Genomic DNA, 17,179 nt, shown 5'->3' on the forward strand with positions numbered 1-17,179 from the left:
TGCTTCAGATGTGTAAGCTCCCCCTATCTATTAAACCTTTGATGTCTCTGTGGCTGACTCTGGGCTCTTTCTTTGGTCTTGAAGCTGGGCAAGTGCAGGGCTTGCAGGCCTGCATGGTGCAGCCCAACAGTCCTATATCTAAAGACAACTGGAAAAGTTCTACTCTGTATCCTTTGATAGATTCTTTTAAAAACAAGAGGGATTTTCATCTACTTGTAATTTAGGTCCTACCCAGCAAACTAGATTAAGAGTCATGATCATTTCTGCTTTCAGTTCCTCCAAATTGCAAGCCAGTTGGAGTTGTTGACTGAAGAAAAATCACATAACCTAAAAGTTGTGAGCTAAATTTTATTCAAGGAATTTACTGAGGACTATAGCCCAGGACATAGCCTCTCAGATAGCTCTGAGGAACTGCTCCAAAGAGGTAAGGGAGAAGCCAAGATATATAGGAGTTTTTGCTGAAACAAACAAAAAAACCATGTAGTCAAATGTCAAAAGATTACTGCTAATTGCAAAAATCAGACATCTCAAGGTAAAGATTTTAGTGCTTTTCTTTGTATGGGAAGGTGCAATAATCTGGCTCATTGAAATTATTCCTTAGATATGCACCTTAACTATTTAGGGCCAGTATCCTGTTTTTCTCCGCCCTGAATTCTCCTCAGGGCACACCATCTGGGTGGCTGCAGTGGCTAAGGGCCTGATGGCAGGCAACATTCCTTGTTTACTGGAATAGAAGTCAACATTCTTTGTTTACTGAAATGGCAGGCAACATTTTGTGTGTGCAGAGTGGCTGTTTTCTCTGTGTGGAAAACTCTCCAGATCTGTGTGTGTGTGTGTGTGTGGGGGGGGGGGGGCTCAGCTCAAAGATCACCTCCTCCAGCTTCTCCCTGACCTTTCTCATCGAAAGTGGCCATCTCTCCCCACACTTCTGCACTCCCACTCCATCACTCTATCCCCACTATCCTAACTTATCTTCCTTATTTTTCTTACCACTCTCTTGAAATTATCTTATTCAATTATTTGTTCATTACCTCCCTACCTTTGTATGGAAGCTCCAGGAGAGAAGGTACCACAACAGCTCTGATAGCTGCAGCACCTCCAGAGTCTAAAACCCTATCTCGCACTTACTAAGCCCTCAATAAACATTTGTGGAAAGGATGGACAATTGAGGGGCTACATTGTACTTTATTTTCCTCCTTCCCCTTTAAACACCCTCCAAGTGGAGCCACCGGGGCTATAAATCCGGCAGGAACTGGGTAGAGGGCGTTCAGCCTCGCTATTGGCTGGAGTATCTGTCGTTGCTCCTGGCAACCACTGTTCCCCACCAGTCGTGAGGTCGGCCCCTCCTGGACCCGCCCCTCGCCCTCCCGCCTTCGAACCACCAAGCTTCTGCCCAGTGGTAAAAACGGTGCTCGCCCTTTAAGCGGCGGGACTTCTGGTTAACGTCGTCGTCGGCCGCCGGAAGGGGAAGTTTCGCTGCCGAATTCTCCCTCGCTCGTCCGAATTCGGTGGCGCCACGTCTGACGGTCTCCGCGTTCTGCAACGGGGCTGGGGCGGCTTCCGCCTCGACACCTCCCACTCGCCCAGCGGACCGCGTCGTGAGGGGGCCGGGACAGGAGTCGGGCGGCTTTGCACATCCCGGCCACCGAAGAGGCGAAGATGTCGGACATCGGGGACTGGTTCAGGAGCATCCCGGCCATCACGCGCTATTGGTTCGCCGCCACCGTCGCGGTGCCCTTAGTCGGCAAACTCGGTCTCATCAGCCCGGCCTATTTCTTCCTCTGGCCCGAAGCCTTCCTCTATCGCTTCCAGGTACTGACTGGCGACTGGGGAAGTGGAGACTACAGGCCCCAGGTGGCCCCGCAGCGGCGGAGCGTAGACCGGCTGGTTACGGACGCGCGGTGCCTGGTGGGACTTGTAGTGCGGTGGCTCCAGCGGTTTAGGGCGAGGTCCTGTGGCCAGGGGGTAGGGTGGAGGCCAAGGGGTTTGAGCGTGGGCCTGGGTAGCTGGAGACGTGGAGGGAGACCACACGGTTTGGCCCGGTGGGAAAGGATTGATTTTGTCCTTCATTAAAATTGTGTTCCTCGCCCTCTGTACTCAGAGAAGGCGGCAGTGGGAAGGTAAGTCTGATAGTTGTCAATCTATTGGACGCCAGTGAGTAGCAACCTGGGGCCACCTGGAGCAGCTGCCCTCTGACCTCCCTCTGCCACCCAAGTGGATGGCATGTGGACGTCGCCTTGCTCAACTATCAGCTGAGTTCTTTTTATGTTAATGGAGTTTCTTCCCAGTAGGAGTGATTTGAAGCCCGAGGTGCAAAGAGTGAGTTTATTTGTGTGCATCCCAGATCCTGATCTAGTATCTGGCAGGTAGTAGTTGTATTTATGAAGGAGTGAGTAAAGAGTAAATTGCTCCTGAAATGGAAGTCTTTATTTTTTGAAGCATGAAGGAAACAGCCCAGAGTAACATTCCTGGCAAGAGAATATTAGTTTTCCGGAGGTTATCTTTATTGACTGGATTCTGTGATTTAAATCTTTAATTAGTGGCAGGTCAGATACTAAGATCTGACATTAATTTCGACACGTTGTTTGGACTGTGGGTAACACACTCTTGTCTTCTCTCTCCTCACTGGCTGTTTCTTAGTTTTCTTTGCTGGTTCCCCATCTTCCTGATCCTTAAATATTGTGATGTACCCCAGGACCTCTCTTCCATATTCTCCCTAGCTGTGGGTGATCTCATGTAGCTTCATGGCTTTATATAATTTCTACAAACTGAAGATTCTCAAATACAAATATACATATTTTCAGTCCAGATCTATCTCACTTCCAGACTTGTATACTTGAAATTACCACTTAGATGACTAATACACATCTCAGACGTAATGTGTCCAAAACAATACCCTTTTCCCTAGAAGTAAATAGCAATTCCATTATTACAGGAGCTCACCCTAAAAGTTATGGACTCATCCTTGACTTCTTATCTCACATGCCACAGTCTGTTAGCAAATTCTGTTTATTTTAGACAGATGTCCAGAATGCAATCCCTTTTCATTCTCTACTGCAAGCCATTATCATAGCAGCCTTGTTCCTTTCAATCTTTTCTCTAGACAGCTAGAGTGACCCTTTTAAAACATAAATCACATCCTGGCAGCCTTCTGCCCAGAACCTTTTAATGTCTTCTCAACTGGATGAGTAAAGCTCAAGTCCTTTCAGTGGCCTGCAAGGCCCCTACTGCCTCTCTGACCTCATCTCCTACCGCTTTCCACCTTGTATATTAGGCTCCACAGTGGAATCCTTTCTGTTTCTTCAGCACCTAACTCCATCCCTGCTCAGGCCCTTAGCACATGTTATTTCTCTGCTTGAGGACGATAACTGTGGTTTATCTCATTACCTCCTTCAAGTCTGCCCAAATGCCACCTTATTGGCAAGGCCTTATTTGATTGCCCTATGTAAAATAGTACCTCTCCTTCACTCTGTCTCCCTTATCCTTAATTTTTCTTGGTTACATATCACCCCTTGATGTTTGTTAGCCTGCTTCCCTTCAGAGAATAAAGCTCCGTGAGAGCCACTTGTCTGTTTACCACTGTCTTTGTTACCTAGATTAGTGTTTGGCATATAGCAGGTGCTTATATATGGGTTGAATGCGTGGAAATAATTGGGTACTTGCCAGTGCTGGGCACTAGGGGTACAATAGTGAATAGTACAGAAAAAGTCCCAGCTCACATGAAGAAAATAAGAGAGGGGTGTGTGACGGAGAGTGACTTTGATGAAGTGTTCCAGAAAGGCCTCAGAGAAGGTATTTGAACTGAAATCTGAACGACGAGGAGCCAGCTTTGGGAAGATCTGGCTCTGGGGACAATCTTCCAAGAAGAAGGAGTAATAAGGGAAAGGCTTAGAAGCAGGAATTAGAAACAGAAAGAAGACTGGATAGTTAGTACAGAGTCAGCTGTAGGAACGAGGATTGGTAGTTGAGGACAGAGAGATAGCCAGGGGTGAGTGCAATAAAGTGAAAGAGGAAAGGTAGGCTGGGGCTAGACTGTGTAGGGCTTTGTGGTTTGAACTTTAATTTGAAGGCACTAGAAAGGCTTCAGAGCCTTTTGAACAAAGGACTGAAAAATTGCCTTGGCTACTCTGTGGGATGGACTTGGTATGTGAATGGGGGAAAGGGTGGGCTAGGTAACAGGATCAGAGAGGTGAGTCAAGTTAGAGGGCAAGAGAGATGGTGGTTTGGACCAGAGTGGCTGTGAAGATAGAAGTGGATAGATTTGGGAGTTGGAGTGGACTACACTGCAGCTTAATGGATGTGAAGGGGCAGGACTTGAAGATGTCACTGTTTTCACAGGAGCAGTGGAGTGCCTGGTGCAGCTCTTTTCTGAGACTGGGAATGTTTAGGGAGGCTTAGGTTTGGGGGTGGAGGAAGGTATCAATAAAGAGTTATATTTTGACCATATTAAGTCCAGAGAGGCTTTTTAGGCATCCAGGTGGAGAAGTTAAGGAGGCAGTTGAGTATTAGAATATGATCTGGGTGTGCAGCCAGAATGGCAGACTCTTTTCTATTTGCTTTGGTAAAATATTTGTTGCAGTGAATGTTGTGCACTTTGTGCCCTGTGGCATGTTAGGTAATGCGGCGCCTGAGGAGCAGTGGTCATAAATGATTGTAAATCATCAATGGTCGTCAATGAGAAGGACCTGGTCAAAACTGGCTCTTTGGCCCTACTTGCAAAATCTTGCTTGTTTCTGTAGTCAGCTTAGTAAAAGTAAGTCTTTCTAATAGCCTACATGTGTATAATATTAAAAGTGGTGAACTGATTAGAAAGGTCATCTTTCATGTCACACCTTCCATAATGTTCCCATCTTCCTTGCATTGCTTCTTGTGGGCTTGTTATCCTGAAACGGGGGAGAAGCTGCTGGTAGAAGGCAGGACAGTGTGCTCACTGCCCGGGTGTGGAGAGACCAGTATCTATACTTTCTTTCTGCTACTCTGACTCCTACTCTTTCTGGACAGGTTTAGCTTTCAGAAGCTGGAAGAACTCATTTGCAAATGAAGCAGTTAAAGGAAAAACTGCATCTGAGAGGCTGATGGGTGAGGACACACAGCCTGTGGTGTGCTTTCTGCTAGAGGCTCCTCTTTTCCTTAAAAGGTGCATCTTTGGACAACTTGGAAGTGATCAATTTAGAATTGTGGATTCATGCTGGAAGTGACAAAAGTTACTTTTCCTCCTTATCTGTGGGTTTCCTCTGAGTAGCTTGTTGGTTTGGAACTCTAAAGTTTAAAATGTTATTTCCTTAGTTTGGGTAAGTGGAAAGGCGTAGGTGTATGTTAAGACTCACTCCACTATTGCCTAAAGTTCCTCATCTCTTACATTTAAGACTCATTGATCAGATAGTACACAGTGGTGAAATGCCTCCATATTGGTCCCTGATTAACGAGAAGAGAGGCTGCACTTTGCTGCTGCCCTCGTGGTTTCTGAGATTATGTCTCCCAGGGCTGCCCACACGGGAGATTTCGTTTCTTTGGACAAAATAACATCACTGCCTTACATCTGTGTTGGGCTTCTCCATGTGATACCTCACTTAACCCCCATAAACATCCCGAGGTCAGCGTTACCCCAGTTGATAGACAGCTGCAGTTTCAGTTTCTATTTTGGTGAGTTCAAGATAGTTCTAAGCGCTCTTGTTTCACTCTTTTGCATCCTGTCTACCCAAACACATAGTTAAGTGTTTAACGAAACATTCTTGAGGGTGATTTCTTTCAAACCAGTCGTAGCAAATTATTGTTCCTTTTCTATTAGAGTAGAAAGACTGTGGGATTTCAAGTGGTTGAGTCGTGGTCTCCAGGCCTGGCTTAGCCCCCTTGCAAGCTGTAAGCCCTCAGGCAAGCTGTTTATCCTTTCTGAGCCTCAATTTCCCCCCCTAAAAGTGGGGAGAATTTAATACCATATTAACTCTGTTCTAAGAGTTAACTGTGTTGTAACTCCATTGGTTATAAGATGCTCCTTTAATTTAATACAATTTTTTGGAAGGGGAGGAGAGTACAGATTACATTAAATGAATATATTGACGGTAAGGCACGTCCGAATTTCAGGAACACGAAAATGAGTGTCTTCAAATTGAGGAGAAATGTTACCCACTTCATGCCTCTATTATATAAAAACATAAAAAGTGTAAGGTGCCCAGTAAATAATCTGGTAGATAATCTATTAAAAAAATAGTGCCTGTTTTTACTTAGTCAATAATAATTCCTGCCATGGCTGCCTTCTCTCCTTGGGCAGTAATATTCTAATTTTAATTTGTAATCGAAATTAAAACATAATTGCTGGATTATTATCCTTCTTTTTGTCCCACTAAAGGCGTCCTGACTAGAAATGGGAAGATATGTACTCTCAATTTCTCTAATTTGTTTCCGGGAACAAAAAGAAATAGCGCCAACCGAGTCTGTGACCAGGCCTGGTGCTGATATTTATTTGCCAAGCTTTTGCTCATGTTCTCACATTTAGCCTGATGACAGCAGCCCTAGCAGACTCATCTGAGTGTGTTGGGAAAGAGAGTCATATAGACCCGTAACCGGAAGGGGAATGAACTTGGTCTGTGGGCTGAGCATAGAAGTAGCCTCAGGGTTTGGATTTAGAACTTTATGGCAAGTGTTCTGGTATGTACAGCTTTAAAATCTTTCCTTTGCAATCCTGTCCACATAAGACAGTTCTGCTGTGGTCTGTAGCTAAGGGTGAGCTCATAGCTTCATTTTTAAACTTTTTGTTGAGTTGCAGTATTCAAGCAGGAAAGTGTATGTATTATATATTTATAGCTTGTTGAATTTTCAAAAATTGAACATCAGTATATAACCAGCCACCAGATCGAGACACAGCCAGCATCCCCCAAACCTTCCTGCTGCTCCCTTCTGGTCACTACCCACTGCAAGGGTAACTACTGTCTTGACTTTTAATACCATAGATGGTTTTTTCCAGTTTTCTTACTGTTCTATAAATGAAATTATACAATATGTATTTTTTTGTGTCTAGCCTCTTTTCAACAGTTTGAGAGTCACCCACATTGTTGCCTGTGGTTATAGATTGCTCATCCTTATATTGTTCCCTTGTGTGAACAGACCACCATTTATTTACCCTTTCTGCTGGTAACGGGCTTTTTGGGTAGTTCTAGTTTTGGCTAGAATGAGTAGTGCTGCTGTGAACATTCTGGAACACGTCTTGGTGAACATAGGTATGCATACGTACCTAGGAGTAGAATTGATGGCTCCTAATAGCTGGTTTAACGTCCTCAGTTGAGACTGAGTGCCTTTCATTTGATTTTCTTGCCTGTCTAGTGTCCCCCCAGCCCCACCCCCGGCTCCTCTCCCCCACACCGCCACCTCCTGCCAAAAAAAAAAAAAAGAGAGAGAAAAGCCAGAGTTTGCTAACATCAGCGTTTGGCACATGGGTTCTCTTCATTCTTACTTGCTTGATGACCCAGGCAGACTTTCTTTAACTCCAAATCAACCAGTCTGTATTGTTGCAGAAAAATCTTTGTTTTTGATAGTTAAAAAAACCTGCCCTAGACTCTGGGTGGCGTTTGTAATGATTTCAGTAGCACATTGTTTGGGAGACTTTTGTTGAAGGATGGTTGAACTAAACACTCAACAGAAGTTGTCGGACTAGCAGCTGACGACGAGCAGTGTCTGATGTTTCTTTGAAGGTCTCTACGCCGGGGAGCACGTGGGCTTTTTGCTCTTGCTCAGTGAGGAACTCTGGGAGGGTTACCTCAACTCTAATGAGGGCCCAGCTTTCCTCGTGAAAAGGTGGGTGATTATGCTTCCGGCCTTGGGATTGCTGTGGGGTTAAAGTGAGATGCTTGCCTGCAAGTCCCAGGCTCTTTGCACTGCCCCTGGCTGCTTCTTACGGGTCAGTGCAGGCTTTCTAGGCTCGAAAGTTGCCTTCACCACTCCCAGCCCTGAAAGTAAAGCCATTTCCTTATCGTAACTATCTACATATCAGAGGAGAGGAGGGGATTTAGTTGGTTACCTACAAGGGGGATTTCAGAAATATATTACACTGTGTCCCTCTGAAGAGATGAGCTATCTCCTGGTGTTTTCAGATTATAATTTTAAAGTGATGTAAAAATAATACTAAGTCCCTTAGATCAGTGAGAGCAAGTGTACCTCAAGGGTAAGCATAATGAACTGGGAAAAGAAGTGTGCGGTATTTTGACAGACACTGATTTCCAAAGCACAGGTGCACACAGTGGCTAAAAATAGCATCATGGCATCAAGTGTTAGTGAAAAATGTAGTCAGAAAAAACCCCTGAGGTTTCTTTTCCAAAATCAGGCCTGGAGTAACTGAGAGGAATCCGGGGGGAGTTTAAAATGTGAATTTGTAAAAACCAGGTCAGCACGTGTCTCCTAAAAGATTGTAATAATTGTATGCCCACACAAATTTTTTTTACAAAGCACCTTCTTAATCTGCTTTCTTAATTCCAACCTTTTACAAAATCTGTGAGATGAGGAAGGCGGGAGTCAAAGGACAGATGTTACTGGGTAGATGAAGATGCAAACTCACAGGTCCAGACTCTTCCAAGGCCCCGAGCCAAGGCCACAGCTTGCTTGCTTCTGGTCTTTTACCCCCAATGCTTTTTCTTAAAGCGGGGAGAGTGAATTTGTGAGCTTACGCTCTGTTCATTTCAGGATTATACAAGTAGTATAGTGGTACCAGAAGTTTTTACTGATTTTAATTATATCTCATAGTAATGATGTCACTTGTGAGAGGCATTGTAGAAATAGGGGCTTATTAGTATTATAAACTCTGGAGTCAGGCTGTCTGGGACAAAATTCTAGCTCAGCCACTTACTGGCTATTATTTGGCCTTTTCTCATTCTGCTTCCTCATCTATACAATCTACCCCCTGAGTTAGGACATGTAAATGAGCATAATAGTACACTATTTTTTTTTTTAAACCATTAACCAAAATGGAGCAAGTATTAGTATACCACTCCTCTTTTACAAATGGAAATTGAGACTCAGGACTGCTGACTTGTAAGCCCCTACTGAAGTCTCTGTCTTCTCAAATCCTTTCCGGTGCTCTTTCCATCAGACTCAACTGTTTCTGAGATAAAATTGTGAATAAACCAAAATGAATTTTAACCTATTTTGTTTTACTGGTTTAGTTCAAGGTTGTTGGAAGTGACTTTTGGGATATGTGAAGTGCATTCTCCTCCACAGGGAGTTAAGCTCTGAGGGTTACAGTTCTGTACTTGGAGAACCTGACTTGTCAGCTGTGCCTGGCCAGCCCCACAGCTAATGCCCTCCATTCTAGCCACACCCAAATCGTGAGCAATACCCATTCATTATTGTGCTCTTGCAGTTCTTTGGGACTTTGTACTCATTTTTCCAAGACCACAAGTTCCCCTTCCTGTCCCTACGCTGCTTCTTTGGACAGACTCCCCATTATCGAGACCTCCTTGATGTAGGGACCGTATCTTTCACACTCATGCGATAAGACACAGCTCTCAAGACAAAAGCCAGCATTATGTTGGCATTTCCAAGTCTGGGAAGGCCATCTTCTTCAACCTCTATAACTTAACGTGATTCTGGAGGTGTTAGCCAGTAAATTAGGCAAGAAGAAGATACAAAATTTTATTTACAGATAGAGTTGTATACTTGGAAAGTGCAAGAGGCTGAGTTTTCAAATATCATAAACAATTAGATAATTCAGCTTTGGTGGTTGAGTATAAAAAAGATAGAAATCGAAAGCTCAATAGAAAGGTATGAAAGACTTTCTGGCTGGACACTGTCTTTATCACAGTGAAATAAGAAAGGTGTTGGTTCTCGTTCATTTAGAAAAGTAATATGGAGACTAGCCAAGAAGATTGTGACATATGTGGAAGAAAAACAGGAGGGGGATTATTTAATTTTATAACTTTGCCAGGTAAGAAAATACATTATAAAACTAGAAATTAAAATAGCTTGGTATTGGTATTGGCATTCGATTCCAAACAGAATAGTCTAGAAGTAGACTTTCCTATAAAAGGGAATCAATATATGATGAAAGTAGTTTTTCAAATCATTGGAGAGAAGATGGGTCACTCTGTAAATAGTATTGGGAAAACTAGTGACCGTCTAGAAAAATAAGTTGACTCTCTTTCTCACTTCTTACATAAACCACAGTACAACTGGGAGCACTGTTGTATTCTTGGAGGGGAGAAGTACTTGTAAACGTGATACATGATGGATACATTTGCCTATATAAAAATTAAACTTTTACATTTCATTTTATATGGCAAAAATACCACAAAAGCATAAGACTAATGACAGACCAGAAAATAATTGCAACAATGAGAAAGGGCAATTTCCATAATGTGTAAAGAAATGCAAATTGAGTATAAAAATGAAGAAAGAAAATGCTAAAGCTTTAGAAACATGATTGGTGACTGAAATACACTAAATGTTGAAGCTGTGGAGAGAAGACAGACATTAATCTCCATTTTAGGAGGAAGTATAAATTGGTTAAACATTTTTGTAGGCAGTTGGCAATATCTGCTGAAATTAAATGCAAATGTTTGATCTAGCAGGTTGACTCACAGGAATTTATCCTATATGTACATGTATAAAGAGGATATTCATTGTAGCATTGTAATAGTTTCAGTGAAGTTTGGACATCCACACAGAAGGAATATTATGAAGCCTATAAAAATATTTTTTCAAGGGAGTGAAACAAGGTATAGAACAGTGCAAGGTAAGTTAGGGTGAAAAGGGAGGAATAATAGTAATAGAAATGATTGTTTCTCGAAAGAAGTACAATAAATGGATCCGTTCTTGCTGGAAAAGGAGCTGGGAGACTGAGGGTCAGGAGGGAGGCTTACTTCTCACTGTAGACCGTCTGTAGTTTTTTGGGGGGAAGGGAATATTTTTAAGTTATGTATCCATATTGCCTAAATAGCACATTGATTTGAATGGAAAGTTCCTGTTTTACGTCTATCTTTTGAATATGACATTATTTTGACAAGGTTTGTCATCCCAGTGTATTCTTTTCCTAAATAGAGATAATTACTATACTGTTGGAAATTATCTTTATAAATCTTTTTTCTTTTTCTTTTTTTTTTCCCACTGTAGTTGATTTACAATGTTTCAGGTGTTACAGCAAAGTGATTCAGTTATACTGTAATTCGTTTTTGATAGGCATAACTATAAGCCTGATCCCAGTAAAGATTAACCATATATGTCTTTAGTATTGATTTTTTTCAACTTGTTTAGAAATATTTATTGTTTATTTTATGATGCCATCTCATTCCATTGACTTGCACATTGAAGTCATTGTAGCTAATATGAACTTTTCTTCAGTTTTCTTGAATTATATTGGTGATGTCCATTTGGTAGCTGTCATCACTGAGGAGAATGTTTTTCAAGGGTTAATTTTGTTTAGTTAAAAGAAAAAGAAAAAAAAAACACCCAGCTTAGAGAAACTAACAGCCGTGTTTATTTTGATCTGGACAGATTTGGAGGCCGATTACTGCCACCTTTTATTTCCCTGTGGGTCCAGGAACTGGATTTCTTTATTTGGTCAATTTGTATTTCTTATATCAGTACTCTACACGACTCGAAACAGGTATGTTATCTGTGGTTGTTTTAAGTATTGTTTCTGTCTGATTTACTAATCCATGTATTTACTTACTGGAGGAATTTTGAGGGCAGATGGCGTATATAAAGAAACGACGTAATGCTGTAAATGCGCAGTAAGTAGTGACTGTGCCAGGAGTCTACAGGCGCTTAGAGTATTCGTGTTTTAATCCTCACAGCGTCATCATGAGATGTAAGCAGCAGTGTCACCACTTTATAGGTGACAAAAATACAAGAGCAGAGGTTTACACATCTTGTCCATCTCCTGTGTGTGCCTCTCACTTCATGTGACGTCTCCCTCATTTGTCACACAGCAGTCCCTGTTTTTTAAAGCACAGTTGGGCTGAAGTGTATATATCTCCTAAATTGGGGTTGAAAAACACTACTTTATGCAAGTAAAAGCCTAGACTTAGTCTCTGTAATTGAAACATGCAAGTTAAAAAAAATTTTTTTTTAATAAATAAATTTATTTATTTATTTAGTTTTGTTTGCGTTGGGTCTTCGTTGCTGCGCGTGGGCTTTCTCTAGTTGCGGTGAGCGGGGGCTACTCTTTGTTGAGGTGTGTGGGCTTCTCATTGTAGCGGCTTCTCTTGTTGCGGAGCATGGGCTCTAGGTGCGCGGGCCTCAGTAGTTGTGGCACACAGGCTCAGTAGTTGTGTCTCGTGGGCTCTAGAGCACAGACTCAGTGGTTGTGGTGCACAGGCTTAGTTGCTCTGTGGCATGTGGGGTCTTCCTGGATGAGGGATCGAACTTGTGTCCCCTGCATTAGCAGGCGGATTCTTAACCACTGCGCCACCAGGGGAGTCCCTCTTTTTTTTTTTTTTAATTATTATTCACTGTGTTAGAGCATTTATACTCAATATGAAGCACTCAAGTTTTAAAAAATATATAGCCAGGATTTTAATAGCATGGTAGTTTTTCAGATATGACTACCTATATGGATAAGCTATAAAATTCTTTTCTTAAAACTTTCTTACTGAATTGTTATTTATTTTCTACAATACCTTATGTGCTTTTCTGAGTTACTTATACTGAGAAGCAATAACTCGATAGACTGCTCTGTCAAAATATAATTTGGCAAAGCCTAAATGATTTTGAAAATGTGGTCTGACTTCAGAGACTAGAAACCTGATGGCTGTTAGCTCAGGTTAGAAAATTCTGAGCTACCCTTAAATCTAAGTCAGTGCTCATATGCTTGAGAATTGTGAATCAGTCTCACAACTGCAGGGATATAGAAGGTTGGACATTCGGTGTCAAATATCATTTTTCCTTAAATTGGCATTTGCTGTTAGGTGCTTTTTAAGAAGAGGGAAATCACCGTGTTAATACAAAGTTTTGGGTAATAGACTATTACTTCTGGAAGGGACCTAGCCCATTCCCTTAGTTTTATAAAGGAAGAACAGGAGATTCAAGCAAGTAAAGTGACTTGGCTGAGGTGAAACTGACAACCAGGACTCTGACCGCCATTATCAGGGATTGGATCCTTAAATCTACCAGAGTATATGATATTCATTCTCCCTTGCCAACTTGCTTAGCATTCTACCCCTCTGATATGATTTCATTGAGGGTTAAGCTGTGGGAGGAATTTTTTTTTATATCAGTAGTAAACTCTAGATTAAATGTGGATGATCCGTGACCACTTGTTAAAAATTGTATTATGGGGCATTTTCAAACATATACAAAAGTAGAGAGAAAGGTTAATGAACCTCTTTATTTTTTTTCCTTTTCATTTAGAGAAAACTCACCTAACATAAAGTTCCTCATTTTAACCATTTTAAAGTGTACAACCCAGTGGTCTTTAGTATCTTCACAAAGTTGTGCAGCCATCACCACTAATTCCAGACATTTTCATCACCCCCCAAAAAATCCAAGCCAGCGGTCTCCATCCCTCCCCCTCCTCCCAGCCTCTGGCAACCACTCATCTACTTTGTGTATGGATTTGCCCATTTCGGACATTTTATGTGTCCTTCTGTGACTGGCTTCTTTCACTTAGCATAATATTTTTGAGGTTCATCATGTTGTAGCATGTGTCAGTATGAGCCCCTTTTAATCATCACTCATCTTTAACAGTTATCCCATAGCCAGTCTTTTTTTTTTTTTTTTTTTTTTTTGCGGTACGCGGGCCTCTCACTGTTGTGGCCTCTCCCGTTGCGGAGCACGGGCTCCGGACGCGCAGGCTCAGCGGCCATGGCTTACGGGCCCAGCCGCTCCGCGGCATGTGGGACCTTCCCGGACCGGGGCACGAACCCGCATCCCCTGCCTCGGCAGGGGGACTCTCGACCACTGCGCCACAAGGGAAGCCCAGGATTATTTTTTTTTAAATGGGCTATATATATCATGTAATTGTGATGGGGTGTGGAGGGGGGGGAGGTAACCGTTTGAGATAGAGGGAACTTACAGTCATTTGTTCTTTTCTCTGCACCTCTCCTAGTCTTGCAGCTGGAGGCAAGAGGATCATCCTTAGAAGGGAGAGCTGGGCCAATGTTGATTGTTCTGCCCAGTAATAAGACAAAGCCCAGTATGTGGCGCAGCAGAAAGAACACTCAACTAGTAGTTAGACTTCACTCTGCTTCTAAAAGCCATGTGACTTTGGTCATGTAACTGTACTTCCTCATCTGCCAAAAGAGGGTGTAGGTCTTTCCTTTGTCCCTCACAGATATGGTAGGAAGAGTCAGGGCCATGGAAAGGTGTGGCTGCCCCCTATCCCCCACCATTGTTTTCCTTTGCTAGAATGTGAGGTCCTGGAAGACGGAGACCGAATCCTCTTGGTGAGCCCAGTGCCGGACTGTGCGGTAGTGCGCGTGCGTGTGTGTGTGCACGTGCGTGTGTGTGCGCACGTGCGTGTGTGTGTGCGCGTACGTGTGCGCGTGTCTCCAGTCATAACAACAGTAAGTGCTTCCCAGCCTAGTTGTGTGGAGGAGCCGCAGTGGTAGGCAGAACGGACATGGTTCCTCCCCTGACGGAGCTTATGGTCTAGTGGAGGGAGAAGGGATTAACCAGGTAATCACGAATAGGTCTCCGTCTCATGATGAGAGCCATGAAGGAAAGGCCAGCAGGCTGTGAGGGGCTTCAGCGGATGGGGTCTCAGTAGCTGTGGACCTGACTGTCCTCCCTTTGGGTTTCTTTTGGCTCGTGCTAGTTGAGCAGAGCATTTTACGGACTGGAATTCAGTTAGGGGAACACAGATTATTAGCCTTGACACCCGGGCAACTTTACTTTAGGGCTTAATTGTGGACACGGTTTTATATATTAAAATTTTCTTTTACTTCCAAGGAGTGGTTTTAAAATATTCTCATTTTGTGTTTTCTTTACAATTTTTTGAAGTATTTCTCAACATAGAAGTCTCTTTGTTCCGAAATTCTGAACCATGACATTTGGCTTATTTTTGTTTCCAGGAGCTTTTGATGGGAGGCCAGCAGACTATTTATTCATGCTCCTCTTCAACTGGATTTGCATCGTGGTATCCTTCCGTCTGTCATTTTGGGCCAGAAATAACCAGGTTTTTTTTCAGGTTTGGGGAAATGGGCAGTAATCTGCATAATATTTTAAATGATAGTATTTGCATCTTTGTTTACTATAGTTAATAGTTAAGAATCATGAAAGTTCTTGTCAAAAGCAGTAGTAAATCACATAGCCGTGGAGTGATGCATTCCCCTACCATTGCCTTTGTGGGGTTTTTCCACATTTGGTTGAGTTTTATTACTGTTCCCTCTTCTTGTTCCCAGTTCTCTGTGTTCTGGTGTGTGGCAGCTTGTTGACTGCAGCTCAGAGAGATTCCGTGCCATGAGATAGCTTTTGAAAGCTGTGGTCCTTATCAGAAAATTAATTTACAACCAGCATCCTTTCTGACTTTAGTGCTGTCTTTGTCTCGAGGTCCTAAATGGTAATTCGGTCCCTCTGTAAGTGCCTGGCTCTGGGAAAGGACACAGCATGCCTCTCTGCTTGCTGTGTGTCAACCACAGCTGTCAGCAGTCTTCCGGCCGGGGACCTTTACAGATAGTGAGAGCAGCAGAAGGGGCTTGGTGGCTCAAGTCCTGTGCACAGTTGGTGAGCTCAGAATGGCTTTGGGGTTTAGTGTCCATTGAAACCTGGCCAAGAGCCAGAAAATTGTGGCACTCTGGATGCCCTTTCCCTCCTTTAAGGGAAGATAAAAAGATTGTTTTGGACTTCACCTGTGCTGTGGAGCCCTGAATGTGAACAGACGCATTATTTGTTTCAGAGGCATGTTTCACATGCCCCTCCATCTCCTAATTGAAGGAGAGCTGCTAAAATACAGTGGCAGGGCGCGGAGGACACAGGCAACCAAACTGAGTCATGTGCCAAAGCAGTTAATTTCTACTATTTCCTTGTCATCGGATAGTTTAATAGCGTGTTCACAGTGAAGATTATTAGATACCTTTGTGTTCCGGGGTGTTTTAAGCAACCTGAACTATAGAAAAGTGTTTTCCTTCAGAAAACTGGAATGAAATGAACTTTTATTAGGTGTAGAATGCTTTATTTGTGTCTGATCTTTAACTTTACAAACCAAGATTACTGGCTTAGCAATGGATATGCAGGTAAGTGTCCCTTGAAACTATTTGGCCTTTCATGTGTTTCAGACTTACTGTTAATGACCTTTGACAGAAGTTTAAATTGCATTAACTGCGTGGTTAATTATATGGTATTTTGAAGCTCTTATGTGAGTTACCTAAATCATTACTGTCCTTGCTCATTTCTGGCTTCTGTATTAATGTATGAACGTTGAAAACGATGGTTTATCCAGTGTTTTCTGTGCATGTGTGTGGATATGTATTTTTTAAAAATGGAGAATACATGGTAAGTAAAGCTTTATTGCATACTTTTTCCAAGTAACAGAGCTTGACCCTGATATTTCTGAATCCATCCCAAATAATATAATTGTGTTGTATTTTATTAGAGGATTTTAAAGCATGCATTGCATGATTAAGTAATTCTGATGAGTTGAATTTCCTTCTGCTTTTTGAATAACCATGGGAGAATTTATTTGGAGGGGAGAGGTTAAAAAGCAAAAAAAGGTAGGTTTACGCTAAGCCTCTGTTTTAAGTGCATCTGGAGCCTTTACGTGTTCGTTTCTTTTGCAGTTGCTGATGATTCCTCTGATCATGTCAGTACTTTATGTCTGGGCCCAGCTGAACAGAGACATGATTGTATCATTTTGGTTTGGAACACGATTTAAGGTACTCTAACCTAGCTGGGAAAATTTCCTTTTCATTTGTCTTTGCAGAAATCCCTCTCTTCAGCCCAGAGATGTACTTTCTGACACGTGCAGAAGAGGTCACTACAGAGCAGTAAACCGTAGGCAAGCCCCTTCTCCCCTCCTCAGTCCTGGGTTTCTTTAGCCAACCCTGAGGCCTTTGCTGACTATTACTTCTCACTCCCTCTGGAGCTCAGGCCCTTTAGGCATGTGTCCTGAGTGATCTCATGTATGTGTGTGTGGTAGGGGGAGGGGAGGAAGGACACTCATGTGGAACCCGCTCTTTCAGTCTGTTCTTATCATTGCCTGTTATGTATTTTACACTTAAGCTGAAACAGATTGGTCTCCCCCGCCCCAACACTTCCCTTT

General features: G+C 42.7%; 1 protein-coding gene across 8 annotated transcripts in view; it reads left to right on the forward strand.

Moving 5' to 3' along the window:
* The first annotated feature begins 1,461 nt into the window (after window positions 1-1,461).
* DERL1 (derlin 1) overlaps window positions 1,462-17,179 on the forward strand; it is a 124,874-nt gene continuing 109,156 nt past the window's right edge. For 2 of the 8 annotated variants that reach the window (XM_067711373.1, XM_067711374.1), the window contains exons 1-5: window positions 1,462-1,812; window positions 11,476-11,587; window positions 14,994-15,058; window positions 16,128-16,154; window positions 16,698-16,793. In XM_067711373.1, coding sequence (XP_067567474.1) covers window positions 1,660-1,812; window positions 11,476-11,587; window positions 14,994-15,058; window positions 16,128-16,154; window positions 16,698-16,793 — 453 coding nt within the window. In that variant the 5' untranslated portion in view covers window positions 1,462-1,659. The remainder of the gene's footprint in view (window positions 1,813-11,475; window positions 11,588-14,993; window positions 15,059-16,127; window positions 16,155-16,697; window positions 16,794-17,179) is intronic. The other 6 variants (XM_067711381.1, XM_067711380.1, XM_067711375.1 and 3 more) reach the window with 5 other exon arrangements.

Source organism: Pseudorca crassidens, chromosome 17 (assembly GCF_039906515.1).
Source record: "Pseudorca crassidens isolate mPseCra1 chromosome 17, mPseCra1.hap1, whole genome shotgun sequence".
NCBI lineage: Eukaryota > Metazoa > Chordata > Mammalia > Artiodactyla > Delphinidae > Pseudorca > Pseudorca crassidens.